The sequence below is a fragment of the Phoxinus phoxinus genome (genome assembly GCF_949152265.1).
Source record: "Phoxinus phoxinus genome assembly, chromosome: 3".
In the NCBI taxonomy this organism is placed as follows: Eukaryota; Metazoa; Chordata; class Actinopteri; order Cypriniformes; family Leuciscidae; genus Phoxinus; species Phoxinus phoxinus.
The window spans coordinates 32,452,432-32,469,175 of NC_136878.1; the positions used below are offsets into that span (position 1 = coordinate 32,452,432).

At 36.0% G+C, this 16,744-nt stretch overlaps 1 protein-coding gene across 1 annotated transcript; it reads left to right on the forward strand.

Moving 5' to 3' along the window:
• The first annotated feature begins 2,219 nt into the window (after positions 1-2,219).
• prlrb (prolactin receptor b) lies at positions 2,220-14,398 on the forward strand. Its single transcript, XM_079605733.1, has 9 exons — positions 2,220-2,451; positions 4,560-4,631; positions 5,451-5,583; positions 6,521-6,690; positions 10,667-10,833; positions 11,148-11,289; positions 12,039-12,138; positions 12,799-12,868; positions 13,579-14,398. The coding sequence occupies exons 2-9, from the start codon at positions 4,565-4,567 to the stop codon at positions 14,212-14,214; spliced, it is 1,485 nt and encodes a 494-aa protein (XP_079461859.1). The 5' UTR covers positions 2,220-2,451; positions 4,560-4,564; the 3' UTR covers positions 14,215-14,398.
• The last annotated feature ends 2,346 nt before the right edge of the window (positions 14,399-16,744 follow it).

Below are 16,744 nucleotides of genomic sequence, written 5' to 3' on the forward strand. Positions count from 1 at the left end.
TGTGGGCCTATATTATTTACAGTTTGCTTTCTGGCTTCAATTATTGACTGACTCCAAGACTTTTTGACTCCTTTATGACTTTTACAGTTGTTGTTCATGATTTAGCTATTGGATAAGGATTAAGAATAAGGGTTTTTAAAAATATGTTTTACTCAGTTTCTATACCACTAAAATATTTTAGAGCTTGGCATAACTAGAAAAAATGCATAGCCTACTCATTATAAAAATGCACATGAGTATTCTTGTCTTGTTTTATTGCAAAAAGTCTTAAATCAAGCTACATTTATACTTGAAAGCAAAATTAAGATTAACCCCCGGTTTCATAGACAAGGTTTAAGATGATATAGTCCCAGACTAAAATGCATGTTTGAGCTGTCTTAACTGAAAGCAACTTGCACTGACAAATCTTAAAACATTGTTTTGTCTCAAAATGCACCAGTAATGTTTTTTCTAAGGCACGTTTAAAAGCTACTTAAATGCTCCCATTTGAAATAAGGCCTAATCCTGGTTAAATCTAACCCGTCTGTGCAACCGCAGGCCTTGTTTTCAGATAAAATAAAATAAAATATCATCAACACTAGCGAGTTTATGCTTAAAATAAGAAAAAATATCTTCCAGTGGTGCCATCAAAAATGAATTTAATTAATAGGGAAACCAGGTATATTAATTTAACTCACGGACAGATTTTTTAAAATCTTGTTTTAAGCATAAACTGCACTTAATTTTCACAAGTAGCGTTAAGTAACTCAATTACATCTTGATTTAATGTTTATTCACGAGTTTACATGTTAATGAAATCTGATGTAATATTATAATGCGTATTTGGCTTGCTGTCCGGGGGGAGGGCTCCGAGCTCAGAATTCGGCCCGACCCCAGAGTACTCCCCCCATAACTTTAGAGATCATAGGTATCTATGAACGGACCCAGCCGAATGTGGGGTGAAGGGGTGGAGGTGGGATGCTGAGAAATTAGTCATGAGACAGGAGGTAAGGAAAGGATTTATTTATACTGGCTCCTTCTTGTGCTGATTGGATGATTACCTGAACATGCTCCTCCCGAACTTTGTTACATAAAACTTCATTTTGTACTGGAAAAGACATTACAATTTGTTGCAGTTTAAGATTTTATTAATTTAAATTACTTTTCGGGGTCTAGAAAATGCCACTTTTTAATTAGGCTTGTTGTAGGCTAGTTTTGAACTTACTTGTACATCCAAATTTGTGTGAATCCTGATTTCTTCGAAGAAAAAAGCTGTTGATGGGGTGAATTAAAATAAGAAATAGCTTGATTTTTAGTTGTTTTAAACTTGTTTTATCTTATTTCAAATAATTAACCCATTTTGGGTTCCCTTGGGAGTTTGCTGAGGCCCTCTGGGCCTTGGCCTGCTGTATGAGAATTCACTGCCAAGTCCTATACTAGACAGAACAACCTATAGCAACAAGCAGCAAGAACAACTCAGTAGTAATCGATCAGTCAGAACCTACACTACAGCAAGTAGCGCACTGTCTATCTGTATGGTCACAGATCGATTACTACTGAGTTGTTCTTGCTGCTTGTTGCTATAGTTGTTCTGTCTAGTATAGGACTTGGCAGTGAATTCTCATGCAGCAGGCCAGGGCCCACTAGAGGGCCTCAGCAAACTCCTATGGGAACCGGTCACCGTGATTTTGCCAAGTAAGATATGTTCCTGGATCAACATAATTTGTTGATCCTGGAATAACATTCCTGTCCCAAAATGTAGTCCTTACCTGATCCCTACCCCCTAAAGCTAACTATCCATAACTTTTCCCTAAAATCAGAGGTAAATGATAGGTGACTAACACTGATGTAGCTAGATCGAAGCACCTAATCCTGTTCTAAGCCTAAACTTGACATAAACTATAAACTTGTCCCTCAAATCTGATTGGTTGATTGGAAAGTTGTTCCAGGATCAACAAAACATGTGGTAGGCCTACTTGGTGAAATCACGTTTGTGTCGGGTCTATTTGTCTTTTTTTTCTCTTTGACCGCCAGTCCCATAACTTTAAAACATTTAAAAAAACGATTTTAAACTTCCAGACAAGGCTTATTAGGCGAACATCAATGTTTTATATCGACGAACTTTCCTCATCTGCTTTACAGTTGCTCTAACACACACCGTGTGTCACCATTGGCCCGTAATGTGTGTGATGCAAGTAACATCATACCCAATGCCACTCCTCAAGACTCTCTGCAGCTTTAGGGCTGTTTGTGTGCAAGCAACTGGAGACTCGGAGGGACTGCGGTGGCAACAGGGTGACTTTGTATTTGGCCTTTCTACTCTCATAGTGCGCGTTTTGAGGGGGGACATCGCTTCGGATAGACTGTTTTCATAGAGAAACAGTCCAAAATGCAGCACGTTTGTGGATTATGGGAAAATCACAGGTGAAGCTGTGTGTGTAATTTCGGTCACGGATTGGGTGGCGGATCCAGGTGAGTCTCCGCGTCAAAAGAAAAGTCTCGATATTATAATGTTTTATAAATCGGCGGAAACTATGATGTCATTGTGCACTTATTTTGTTCTGTGCGATCAATACCGCGATCAAAACTAGTATTCAAGGATACTTAAATGGCGTAAACAGCTGCGTCCTTAATTTGCACTATTCATTTGTCATTATTGGATTATTGACTCTATATAGCCCTAGTCTATATGTTTAAACATCAGTTAATATTATTTTATGTATTTTTTTTGACTGTTTAAATACGATTAGATGTTAAAGGAAGTGAGACATAGAAACCATAATGAACGTGATTTCATACTTATTGATATAGCCTATAGGCTATATATATAATATATATATATATATATATATATATATATATATATATAATTTTATATACAATTTCCCTCAGATTTAAAGGAAAAGTTGTGGGTTAGGTTTAGGGGGTAGGATACGGTTATGGCTAAATTTATTTACAGACAGGAAAGTTGTTCCAGGATCAGCAAAATATTTATCCAGGAACATCTTACCTGGTGAATTCACGGTGACCATAGAAGCATAGTCTTCATGACATAATCTTTTTCTCCAGCCTACATTTTTTTTGTTCAATTGGGATCATGTGTTGACAGTCTGACCTGCCTCGTCTCGGCTTACTGAAGCAATATGTGTTTGTTTATGGCTATCACATTGTTATCAGTGACTGAGAATGCGGTGGCAACATTGGCCCCTGGAGGAGAGACCAAATGAGACTGGAGTTTGTGTAGAGTAGACTTAGTAATAGTATGCAGTTTGCTTTTCCCTACCCTAATATTTTGAGCATCAGATGAATAGATTTTTGGAAAAGACTTGCTTTTGTGTTGCCTGTTGCAAAATATGTATTAATTTACCATTCTTTAGACCGTTTATACATTTGATCCTCGATGATACTTGGCCTCCACTGCCAGCTTTACCCTCATGTGTCTGAGCCCTGTATCTTAGATAGTAAAAATCTGTCTTTTAAGGATGCATATTTAGTTAGTTATTTGCTTAGTGTTTGATTTTGGGTGGTGAGGGGCTAATTTCTTTCTTCTGCTGAACACAATGGAAGATATTTTGAAGAATTTATCTTCAAAATATCTTCCTTTGTGTTAAGCAGAAGAAAGAAATTCATACAGGTTTGAAACGACTTGAGGGTGAGTAAATGATGACAGAATTTTCATTTTTAAGTGAACTATTCCTTTAATGTCAAATGTTTTGAGGTCCTTTAAACCTGGACTTCAGCCCACTTCCTTCTCAATATGCATATAATGTGGGAAAATAAAAGACTGTATACTGACCACAGACAACAGTTTGTCGGATTTATACCAAGTTCATTGCATGAACATTTGGGTTGATCTCGTCCTTGACATTTTGAAGACTTATAAGTTTGTAAATAAAGCAGATGGCATGTCCATGGAAACACAAAATGCATTGCATCTATATTCTACAAGATATTGTTGCCAAGTGTTTCTAAAAATTATCCAAAAACATAAATCAGATTGATGGCCCTTTCAAACGGTGTCTCGTATTGGAACTCACCATTTCCAAGGCAGTTACTTTCCATTAAGTCTCTGCACCTGCCCGCTTCTTTTGTTGATGCCTTGTCTTCATAACATTGTACATTACCATGCTGTCAGAACATTGTTTATTTTTCTGTGTTAAACATCTCTTCTGGGATCACGATGTGCTTGTGCTTTTTCGTTTGCACCAGTTTGAATAGAAAACGTAAATTTTTTATGATTAGTTTGTGATTTTAATCTGTCTTATCAAATCAAAATGTCACTTTTCACCATCATCTTACTTAGCTGAGTGTATTTACTACTTAAAAAATCCACTAATATGGCCATTATTTATGAAATCAGAGAAGAATCATCTTTTTTATATACGTCTTGGCATAGAGTTAGTTAACTTGGTGCAATTGCATGACCTTTCAGCTGTTGTGATGAGTGAAGGTGTTTACACATGCTAAGTGGTTGTTTTGCATGTCTAGATTGATGTGTAAAGTAGAAACAAACTCTACAGGTGGTACTTAACGTGCTTGGTGTGGAGCGGACACCTTATGGACGTTTATTTCTCATGCAGGAAAAATGCGGAGAGATGCAGAGCAGGCGCTGACTCTGATGTGGCTTCTCTCTTGGATCCCACACACCATGTGTAAGTGAGCAAAGCAGGACTTAAAAAAAAAAATAAGCCAATCAATTTAGACAGTTGCGATTATGCACACAGAATTTTCTTTTTTTTGGTTGGCCTTTTGTCTATAAACTGTACAGTACATCAGGTTGTGTGCCGTCCAGAATTAAATTCCTTTATTTGAATTGATGTTGCTAACAGGGTGCAGATTTTTTTTATTCTATATATTGAGTTTAACGAAAGTGCCTGTATAGTTTTTTATAATACATTTATTTTTCAATATGAACTACCCATAAACACACAACATATGGACTATTTCCTGAATAATTCAATAATAGGGTGTTCTATAATAGGCTTTTTACAGATATGTGACCCTGGACCACAAAACCAGTCACATGGGTCAATTTGGGGAAATTGAGATTTATACATCATATGGAAGCTGAATAAATATGCTTTCCATTGATGTATGGTTTGTTAGGATAAGACAATATTTGGCCGATATAAAACCATTTGAAAGTCTGGAATCTGAGGGTGCAAAAGAATCTAAACATTGAGAAAATCGCATTTAAATGTTTCCATTTATGCTCGTGATTGTGCTGCATTCACTCACAAAAATAAATGTTTTATATATTTACGGTAGGAAATTGACTAAATATCTTCATGGAACATGATCTTTACTTAATATCCTAATGATTTTTGGCATAAAAGAAAAATCTATAATTTTGACCCAGGCAATGTATTGTTGGCTTTTGCCACAAATATACCTGTGCGACTTGTGACTGGTTTTATGATCCAGGGTCACATATCATATCATAATACTCTTCATTTACAATATCTCTCCAGGTCATTCTCCCCCAGGGAGGCCCAGACTAACAAAATGTCGGTCACCTGAGAAAGAGACCTTTACGTGCTGGTGGGAGCCTGGATCCACTGGTGGATTGCCCACCAGCTACCACCTGTATTATAGAAAAGAGAGGTTAGTGCAACCTAAATCACTATTCATCACTCTACCTTTTAACTTGCCTTTAAAAAACAACAACAAAAAAGTTTGTGGTTACATTTTTCTTTCCCCCTGTATTAATGCTGATGGACAGCTGCCTCATGTGTGCTTATTCTGACACAGTTTTGAATGTAGGCTTTGTTTGGCTCAATAAGATATCCCATGATTTACTCTATACTCTATTGTTCGAATGTTTTGGGTTGGTAAGACTTTTTAATGTTTTTGAAAGAAGTATTTTATGTTCACAAGATGGCGTTTATTTGATTAAAAATGCAGATATATTGTGAAACATTATTACAATTTAAAATAACTGTTTCTAGTGTAATATATTTTAAAATATAATTTATTCCAGTGATGGCAAAGCTGATTTTTCAGCATCGTTACTCCAGGCTTCAGTGTCACATGATCCTTCAGAAATCATTATAATATGCTGATTTGCTGCTCAAGAAACATTACTTATCAATGTTGAATGTTGATTTATTATCAGTGTTGAAAACAGCTGTCCTGATTAAACTTTTTGGGGAAACCCTGTTAAAAAATATATTTTTTAGGATTTGTTGATGAATTCAAAGGAACAGCATTTATTTGATTTTTTTTTTTATGTGTAACATTACAAATGTCTTTACTATGATCAAATTTGTATCACTTTAATGCATCTTTGCTGAATACAATTCTTTAAAATTATATTTTTAACCTTAAACTTTTGAACAGTAGTGTATATTTGTTATTCTCAAAATGTTTGTTATTCTCTAAATATGTACATTTGTACAGCACGCACGTTTATTAATAAGCACACTAAAGCTATGAGTTCATGTTTACATATTTTATAACAACAAATCTCAGGTTTTGGTTCATCTGTTGTCCAAAAGTTGTCATCACTTTCAACTTTCAAACCATCAATAAACTTTTTCAGCTCCGTGGAAGTCTTCGAATGTCCGGATTATCATAAGGCGGGGGACAATTCCTGTTATTTTGATAAGCGGCACACCTCTATCTGGATCATATACAACATCACAGTGGTGGCCTCCAATACACTGGGAAAAGCCTATTCAGAATCTGTGGAAGTTGATGTTATGGATATCGGTGAGTTCATTTATTGTGTTTACAACATATTAAAATGCATCCAAAAATGAATTTGTTTTTATGTGCTTGCAAAATGCCCCTAGCGTATACTGAGCATGCATGAATGGTTAATGATGTTTTACTACAGAGACCAATTTCAGGGTTGTTTTGACAACAGCCACAGTGCAGTGAGCCGCCTGCTAAATATAGTGTGTATTAAACAGGGATGGGCGACTTCAGTCCTGGAGTTATGTCATTTTCAAGGATTCATGAAGGCATTTGTTCGATTTTTGAAGTGTATTTGATTAGAGATGGAGATAAACTTCAGGAGTGAAGTTGAAGTTGCCCGTCCCTGATATACAACTCAATATACTGCTGCATAAAGGTATGCAGCTTCATTTCCTCATGCTGAAACTGTTTATTACAGAACTTTTATTACTATCAGTTAGATCATTCTACTTGAACACAAGGCAGATAATGCTGCATTTGCGATTATATAGTTTAGTTACAATTTCCCCTAAACCATTGCAGTTCCTGCTAGAAATGTGTGTGCACTGGGCTTATCCATCTGTGACGGTGAGTTAAACGGTGATGACTTTTAGAGCGTCTGAGTGGAATGGAAAAGTACTAAATGGCACTAAACAGAGGCCGCTCTGGCTGACTAGCTGAACAGAATGAGGATGAACAGGTTTGTGTCTTGCATATTGCAAAACTCAAGCCATGTATCGAATATCCCACTGAAGATGCCTGAATGTGCTGGCATATGGTCGATGCTCTAACACACAGGGGAATTTTTTTTAACGCATTAAGAGTATAAAAAGTATGCTTTGTTTAAAAAAAAAAAATTCACCAAGGCTGCATTTATTTGATCTAAAATTCATTGAAACAGTAATATTGTGATATATTATTACAATCTAAATGAACTGTTTTCTATGGTAATATATATTTAAAAGTGTATTTCTTCCTGTGATGGCAAAGCTGATTTTTCAGCAACCATTACCTCAGTCTTCAGTGTCACATAATCCTTCAGAAATCAAGAAACATTTCTTGGTATTGTCAATGAAAACTGTTGTGCTGCTTAATATTTATGTGGAAACAGAACATTTCTTCCAGGATTTTGAAGTTTCTTGGAGTCTTTTGATCAATGTAATGCACCCTTGCTGAAAAGTATTAATTTCCTTAACAATTGACTCTTTCAAGAATTTCTCAACTTGTGAATGGTTCTTTTGATGTGAACACATCTGTTTTAGAATTAATTTCAACATGTTCTTTCTTGTCATTGAATCGTTTACCCCTTAAGCGGCACCCCCTTTTTTTTAATAGACATGCAAATGCACATTCCAAACTTAAATGGTTGTAATGCTTTGGAAGATGTAAGATTGGTCTTGTTTTAAAGAAGACATTTGGCAGATTTTTGTAGAAGTGAAATAAATTAAGAAAGTTAAACAGAAAATAAATTATGGAAGTTTCAGTTTATGAAAATGTACAATGTTAAAAATTTAATTATTCATATTTTATATAAAATATATATTTTCAAAACCTGGTGGACTCTAAAAATGCAAAAAAATCAAAGCCAAAAATCTGAACAAGTTGTGTTTCAAATTTTAGGTAAAATAAGCTTTCAGCAAGATTTTGTTTGGGCGCAGTACCAAACTTTTTCACTAGTTGACATTACTGCCCATATAAGGGCGCCCCCATTTCCATATGTTGTTTGAGTGATCATCTGAACCATTATTTTTTACAATTTTCATACAATTTATGAAGTAGACATCCTATTCAGAAGTAGTATTGGAAGTTTGGCAGATTTTGAAATGAATTCAAGCTCTAAGAAACACAAAAAGAAGACGTATGTGCATTATAGCTCGCTGTCACATCACAAATGGTGAATCTATTATTTTGTTCTTTATATTTAAAACGTTTTCAGACCTTTTTTTCTAAAATAATTGAATGGATGCTATCTTTTGAACTCTTGGCATGAAAACAAATTGAGGTTTCTACCATTCTTTCATGATTGTTCATGATCATTGCTATTTCAAAATAAAGGTCTGAACACGCCTCAGGTGTATGAAAATATTCTTGTTGCAAATTGATAAATTACGGCTCCTCTGTAATTGATTTTGAAAATCAGTCACCAAATATGTAAACTAGAGATTGTAAGCTTTCAGATATATAGTTTGTCAAGATTAGTTTAGTATAGGATATTACTGTTTTAAATATGTAATGGCTATGCCAATATAAGGGGTTAAAGGACCTTGCCCCTTCTTACCTCTCTGACCTTTTGTGTGAACATGTCAAGCGAGAACTCTTAGGTCCGCCAAACAGAGTTTATTAACTGTCAAAGTTCAAATCTAGGGGTGATCGAGCTTTCACCGTAGCCATAAATGCAGCAACAGTTAATATTTTCAAACCAAAGTTAAAAACATATTTTCTCTTTAGCATACCGGTACAACTTGTGATGTCCTTTGTTGTCTGTTGTTTTTTGTGCCCTGTTTTACATTAATTATTTCTAATGGTGGGTTCTATTGTATTTTTAATTCATTCTAGTACATTGTACAGCACTGTTGTTGTTTTTAATTGTGCTTTATAAATACAATTGAATTGAATGGTTAGTGTATAAGCATATGAGGAATAGCCATGATCCATGTAGACCCTATTCAGTTCTTTCCTTTTTTATTAAATGTGTTGTTGTCACTGTTCAGTTGCACACTGGTTGTAATGGAACATCGTGTGCGTGCAGTAGTGTTGTTGACCACCATGCCCATGCATAGGGCCCCGCAGGCTTGGGGTCCCCTGCTGGCCAAAAGCAATTAACTCAATTCATGACTCCGTTTGACATTATTTATTACCAGGCGGTCCGGATAAGTAGAAAGAAACAACCATGAAGCACACATACCCAAAAGGACCTCAAAAAAGAGATTCCAATGCTGAAAGTAAAACAATTATAATAATAAATGCCCAAACATCTAAATGAAACATCTGATGAGGCTGAAGACCTAGGTCACACACTGAACAAGCTGTGTCCGCACTGTCACTGCCTGTATTTACTGGCTGTTATAGGGTTGGAAATCGAATCGCATACTTAGGGTCAGGAATCAGGAATTTGTTATCGCTTATCGATTCCTGTGTTCACAATTAATATGATTTTCAACTATTCAAGCGCAAGAAGATGCACTCGCCTCTCATATACTGTAGTGTGCGAATACTGAATTCAATTGAGTTCTCTTGCGTTTGAACAGACAAATACACACTTTACAAGGATATTTTGACAATTTTCTCAGATCTTGACTGAATAACTTTGACTTTTATAAATAAAATATATATTAATCTTTTTTAAAGTAACTATATGCAGTGTTATTTGATTATATTTGATCTATTGCACTTTGTTCAGTTGTATTTATTTGTGCTACTACTGCTAATTTCTTCTGTTCTGTTATTGCTAACAATGATGTATTTTATTAAACAGTTTAATGGTCTTTATTAATGGTTTGAATATATATTCTAAGTTGTTTTTGCTGATATTTTTGTTAAATCCTATAGGCAAAGTTCCTTGTGTAAGTGTTCTTGAGGCTGCTGGGTTTTGTTTGTGGTATTCCGCTGTAACAAAGTGTTTTGCAAAAAACACAGTATAAATATGTCTGATATCTAAATGTTTGACTTTTATATATTTATTTTTACCTGAAAAATTGTGATTCCCCAGACAGCAACATAGTGTCGACCCAGATCTGGCCCACATCTAGTACGAGTGGAATCAACATGTACCAGATGTGGTCCGGATCTGGGCCAACACTATGTTGCTGTCTGGATAACGTGTGTATGCAACGTGTCTGCCTCTGTTGTAAGCTTTTTGAAAATGGAACTTATGGAAGCATGTTTTTCACTTAATGGTGAGGGGGATGTTGGGTCCTGGCTTTGGCTTAGGTTCCCCCAAAATGGTAAACCCACCCATGTGTCTGTGCAGTTGAATGTCATTTAAGATGATTCATCTTCTTTCACACAGTGCAGCCTCACCCTCCAGAGAATGTGAATGTGACTTTAATGCAGACCAAGAACACTCCATATTTCCTGGTGCAGTGGCAGGCTCCCCATGACGCAGACACCCGCTCAGGCTGGGTAACAATCAAATATGAAGTTCGCTTAAAAACGGAGAACAGCGGAGACTGGGAGGTGAGATTCAAATAGTTTCATGGTCACCAAGGTTCTTAAATTTTTTTTCCTATCATTTGTAAAACATTTTAATACTAAACTTGGGGTCCATAAATAAAACATAGGATTTTCTTTAACAATCTAAAAATATTCCATATATTTATATAGATTTGCTTCTAAATGATGATTGATAAATGAATTATCAATTTATTATGTAAAAGAAAATCTCCTTTTTATAATAGGGACCCTCGTTTTAAGAAGCTAATTTTTGCATTTCAAAAGTTTTGATACCATGTAATAATTATGATTGAGACACATCCTTCTTGTGTTTGTAGTCTTATGGTGCTGGAAAACAGTTGGAGTTTAGCATCTATAGTCCTCAGCCGGGAGCAAAGTACGTCGTGCAAGTGCGCTGCAAACTAGACCAAGGCCTCTGGAGTGAATGGAGCCCATCCGCTTTCATCCAGATTCCAGACAGTAAGATGATACCAGCAACAGCAACTCAATCTTTCACACCTTCCAGCCATTGTTCTACATTACTGAGCATTTTTAGCCTTACACAACAGTGTGCAGGCTGCAGGAAAGTAAAGAATAAATGAGGTATAAATAAAGATAATTCAAATAACTTTTTAGATTTTTTAAAAACAATTCTGCCTTTAGATACATTTTAAAGGGGGCCTATTATGCCCTTTTTCAAAGTCTTACTAGAATAGGTTTTCATGCTTGAATCATGTTCAAAAAACAAAATCTTCACATATTTTACATTATTGCAGCATCTCTCTTCCCAATCTGTCTGAAACACTCTGTTTAGTTCCCAGCTCTATGAAGCTACTACTTCCGAAAAACGCAATGTGCTCTGATTGGTCGGATGGACTAGTGTACTGTGATTGGTCAAGCGCTTTGAGTGTGTTTTGGAAATGTCACGGCACATAACTCGATTTTCAAATTCGACGCAGGTTCCTTTTTTTTTTTTTTTTTTTTTTGCATATGCTTTGGACTGGAATTACTGTAAAATTAGGAATATAAATGACGTTCCCAGTAGAAAACTGAAGGTAACAAAAGGCGTTTCAGGGAGTTCGGAAACGGTGCTTAGTTACTGATGTAGAGAATAACTCCCTTTGGAGTGGACTTTGTGCTTTGTAACATAGGACCCCTTTAACTCAATATACAGCATTAAAGGATGATTATGAAACAAGTAAGTAAACACTTTGTTTCTTATTTTGCAGCTATGTCTGACACACAGAATGCAGTTATGATCCTTGCCGTCACTCTAACTGTCATCATTTTCCTGCTGACTGCAGGAGTGCTGACAGTCAAGATGAAACCGTAAGCATGACATCCTACCTCATCATAATGACAAAGGGCTTTACTCTAATGACAGTGCATAAAAGATACGTTTTCCCAGGATTTCCTTCAGAATCCAGAATTCTGTACCTAAATGCATGACACAAATTGAAGTTTAACATAATATTGAATCCACCTTATTTTTCAACACAGTTTTCCGATTCACTAGCAACTATAGATCAATAACTAGAAGAATAACCATGCGTAGTAAATGGTAAAACATGTTTCATTACAATAATAAATTTAAATAACATGATAAAAAATACAACACATTTTTTTATACATCAAGCAGCATAATGAAATGTTTGGTAACACTTTATTTTACAGTGTCCTTGTTACATATGTTGCATGTACTTACCATAGTAATAAAAGTAAATTATGCATAATTACATCCAACTAACCCTCAACCTAATCCTAACCCTATAGTAAGTACATGTTGTTAATTAATATTACTCAGTACTTAAATATATAAATACACTGTAACAATGACGCCTTAAAATAAAGTTTAACCAAATGTTTTTGCTCCGCTGAAATAACTGGAAGCGGCTGGCAGCAGAAGTCTTGCACATTCAAGTTAAATAAGACTGTGCCCGCTCTTACATTAAAAATAAGTTAATTCTGCATTTTCGCATTCTTCTCTAGGGTGAAGGATTTTTTACTGCCACCGGTTCCAGAACCGAAGATCCGTGGCATAGACACTCAGCTCCTTAAGGTACAGTAGACACTACCATAATTTGTGCATTTCTAGCTTGTCAAAGGGGCCATATCATCCATTACTTTATTATTTAATTTCCTCTGAGGTGCACTTATAATGTTAGTGCTGTTTTATTCACAGGATAGCTCTGACATTAGTAAAAGAAAAATGCCCAAAACAGTCACGATTTTAAATTAAATGAGACATTTTTGCTGTTGTGCCTTTAAAGTGCCCCTATTATGCTATTTTTAAGGTTCCTCATTTTGTTTGAGGTCTCCTACAATGTTTACATGCATCCAAGGTAAAAAAACACATTAATTTTCTCATAATATACATTGCACATTTTTCAATGATTCTCAAACGACTCGTCTGAAAATCCAGTCTCTCTAATGAGGGGCCTTTCCGTGAGCTACTCTGCTCTGATTGGCCAGACGGCCCAGTCTGTTGTGATTGGTCTACCACGTACAGTGCGTGTCGGAAGCTAAACGTCCATTACCATAACTTCAGCTCCAGAGGCTTCCTCAGTCCTCAGCGATTGTACACACGGTAACGATAAAATTTTAACATATCAATCCGAACGCGAGTCCGCTGAATTGCTCTGTCTGTACTGAGGTTTTCTTCATTCTATCATGGTCACAAAACAAATAAACATCTCCAACTGACAATGAATTGACCCCACAAAACTGCTGTGCCAAAATACAAAGGTAATTTTACTTCTCGTTTCACAGAGTGGGAAGTCTGAGGATATCTTCAGTGCTCTGGTTACTCTGGGATATCCCCAAATAGCCCAGAGCCCAGACCGTCAGGTGGAGTATCTCGTGGTCTCTGACTATGATGAGGAAACGGAGTTTGATAGCAAAGCTCTTCTTGAATACCAAAAGGGAAAAAACGGTCCCGCAGAAACTGCACAAAACAGCATCCAGATCACATGGAACAGCGGTCAGGGGCTAAAAACTCACCCTGGGACTGTCTCCAAACAGCTAAGTTCCACCATCAGTGTCCTTGAAGATCTTCAGCAACGACTTCACCTTGATGCCAATGGCTCGCCACTAAAAGCTCAGGACCAAAACAATCAAATGATCTCGGAGAGCAAATGTGAGCACGTCAGCATCACCCCTGGTGGATTTACAGGGTACGTTGAGGTTGACGAAAAGAAACGAGACCAGAAGCCCCAGGTTGGGGAGGACTACAGTATGGTCAGTGACATTAACAGTGATAATATCCTTGTACTACAAGAAAGCATCCCTGTACAGGGACACAAAGAGGTCAAATGTGACAAAACTTCTGGAGCTGAGGAAACTGGAGATGTCATCGAACCTCTGGGATACATGGAAACCGTGACAACATTTTCAAGTGGATCTTGACTATTTTGTGACTTAAACTTTAGAGGTTTGGGACTATTTTGTCTTGTAGTGTCCTGTTCAAACTATCAAGCACTTTGTTAGTAGAGATGTGAGAAGGGTTCTTTCAGAAATCTGTGGTAAGTTTCCATTAGGGCTGTAACGATTAATCGCGATTAATCGAAATCTAAAATAAAAGTGTGTGTATTATTGTGTATAATTATTTTGTATATATAAATACACACACATGCATGTATATATTTGAGAAATATTTGCATTTATATACTGCATATATATATTTTATATGATTTATATTATATATAAATAGAACTATTTTATATATAAATAACACATTTTTATTAAATATATACATGCATGTGTGTGTATTTATATATACAAAATAATTATACATAATACACACACATATATTATGTAAACACAAACTTTTATTTTGGATTTCAATTAATCGCGATTAATCGTTACAGCCCTAGTTTCCATACAATGATATAAATTGCTGCTTAACTGCCATAGTACAATGCAATCATTGGATAAATTAACTAGCTAGTCATGAATGTTTCCCAAAACCACTCTTTTGTCACTCGAACCACGTTGGCTCAACAATCTAGAATTGTGTGGAGTGATATCTGCTGCTAATTAATCGGTTCATGATTGAATTATTGTCAGATTATTGCTGTAAATAGCGAACATGGCATCTGAGGACTAAATCAGTATTTTTGTTTGCCATTATTTTGCTTTATTTCCTAATGTTTGATTCAATCCTGGGATGCTAGAGCACATTCACTCATGCTCTCTTCAAAAACTGTGCTTTCATTCTCTTTCCAAACAAAGTTTTTCTCTGAAATTTGTATACACTCACCGGCCACTTTATTAGGTACACCCTGCTAGTACTGAGTTGGACCCCCTTTTGCCTTAATTCTTTGTGGTTTATTCATCTAGGTGCTGGAAACATTACTTAGAGATTTTGGTCCATATTGACTTGATGGCATCACTCAGTTGCTGCAGATTTGTCATGATGTGAATCTCCCATTCCTCCACATTCTAAAGGTGCTCTATTGGATTGAGATCTGGTGAATGTGGAGGCTTTTCGAGTTTAGTGAGCTCAATTTCATGTTCAAGAAACCCATTTGAGATAATTTGCTTATTTTGCTCAAGAGCATGAACATGTCCATGTCATTTAAAACAATAAACTAGCTTGTAACTACATGTTGAGAGCCGTACTTCCAACCACAATTTTGTTTTTGCGAATACTTGTTGGAACTATGGTTTTGGGAAACACCAAATCATTGAACTAATTGGTAATGACAAAATTACTATGCAACCATAGTTTGCTAACGATACTGTTAAATGCACCCGTTGTGTTGTATCTGTCAACCTGCACAACTACAGCTACAGCAATTGGTCGAAAAAAAGATTAAAAGACAGCATCATTCTTTCACTTTACACAACGGCCAGCAGCTGTTAAAAAATACCCCACTATATGTTGGGGTATATACACAATTGTTAAACCTCTCGAAATTTTCAAACTACTACCTCATAGCAGACATACAAAACACCACACTGGAGTTTCACCACTCTCTCTAAAGACCTGGCACTTTTCTTAATGCTTTTGCTGCTCCTGATCTTTTAAAGTTGATTGTTGTTAAGCATTTTTATAGTTAATATGCAGACAAGCACCTTTTGTAGATTTATTCACAATGATACTATGAATATAAAAAGTGTGAGATTTCTTTGGTCAAAACAACTAATGATTTTACTGTGTATTTATTGAACTAGATCTACTATGTCGCTCACAATCCATTTTATATATACTTAATTTAATCTTGATTTAAATGGCAATCAATATTTACTCGTTTTTGGCCTAAGCAAACTGAATGCATCCTTCTGATTTACAACTATATGAACTTGGAAACTCATAAAGACAATAACAAGAATTAAGACTAATGTCAAATAATAGATTAGATCTGTGTAAAGCGCTGGCACGAAAGGGTTTTCAAAGCCTTACTGCTGTCAAACCTTAACCAAACACAAGGGCAGTGAGTCCAGAATGGTCTGGCAGGTCTTTGATGTTTTAAAAAAATATATATTATATTGACCGCCTCAGAGGAGCTAGTTACGGCGGCAGACTTAGACGGGTCAGCTGGTCTCATCATGGAACATTTATGGTCTGCAGTGCTGCAGTTAAGAGTTACTTTAAGTCAAACATTGACTTAACACTATACAAGGACAAACATTCGGTTCAGCATGAAAGAAAATTGTAGTACTGTTGTGCAGCTTTTTTTTTTGTTTAGTTTAAATTAGAATGTAAGGCATTTGTTTTTGTTTTTTTTAATACCACCCATTGTGGTACATGTACTGCATTCATTTTGTTTGTGATGTGACAGTGTGAGCTCAAGACATTTGATGAATATGATGTTGTGGAAAATAATTGTTAGCACAGAGGTGCATTGTTGTTTTTAGCTTGAGCTCCTCACATTCTTTCACTGACAATGGCATGTGTAATGCAGTTTTCTATCCACTGCTGGACAAAGTCCAG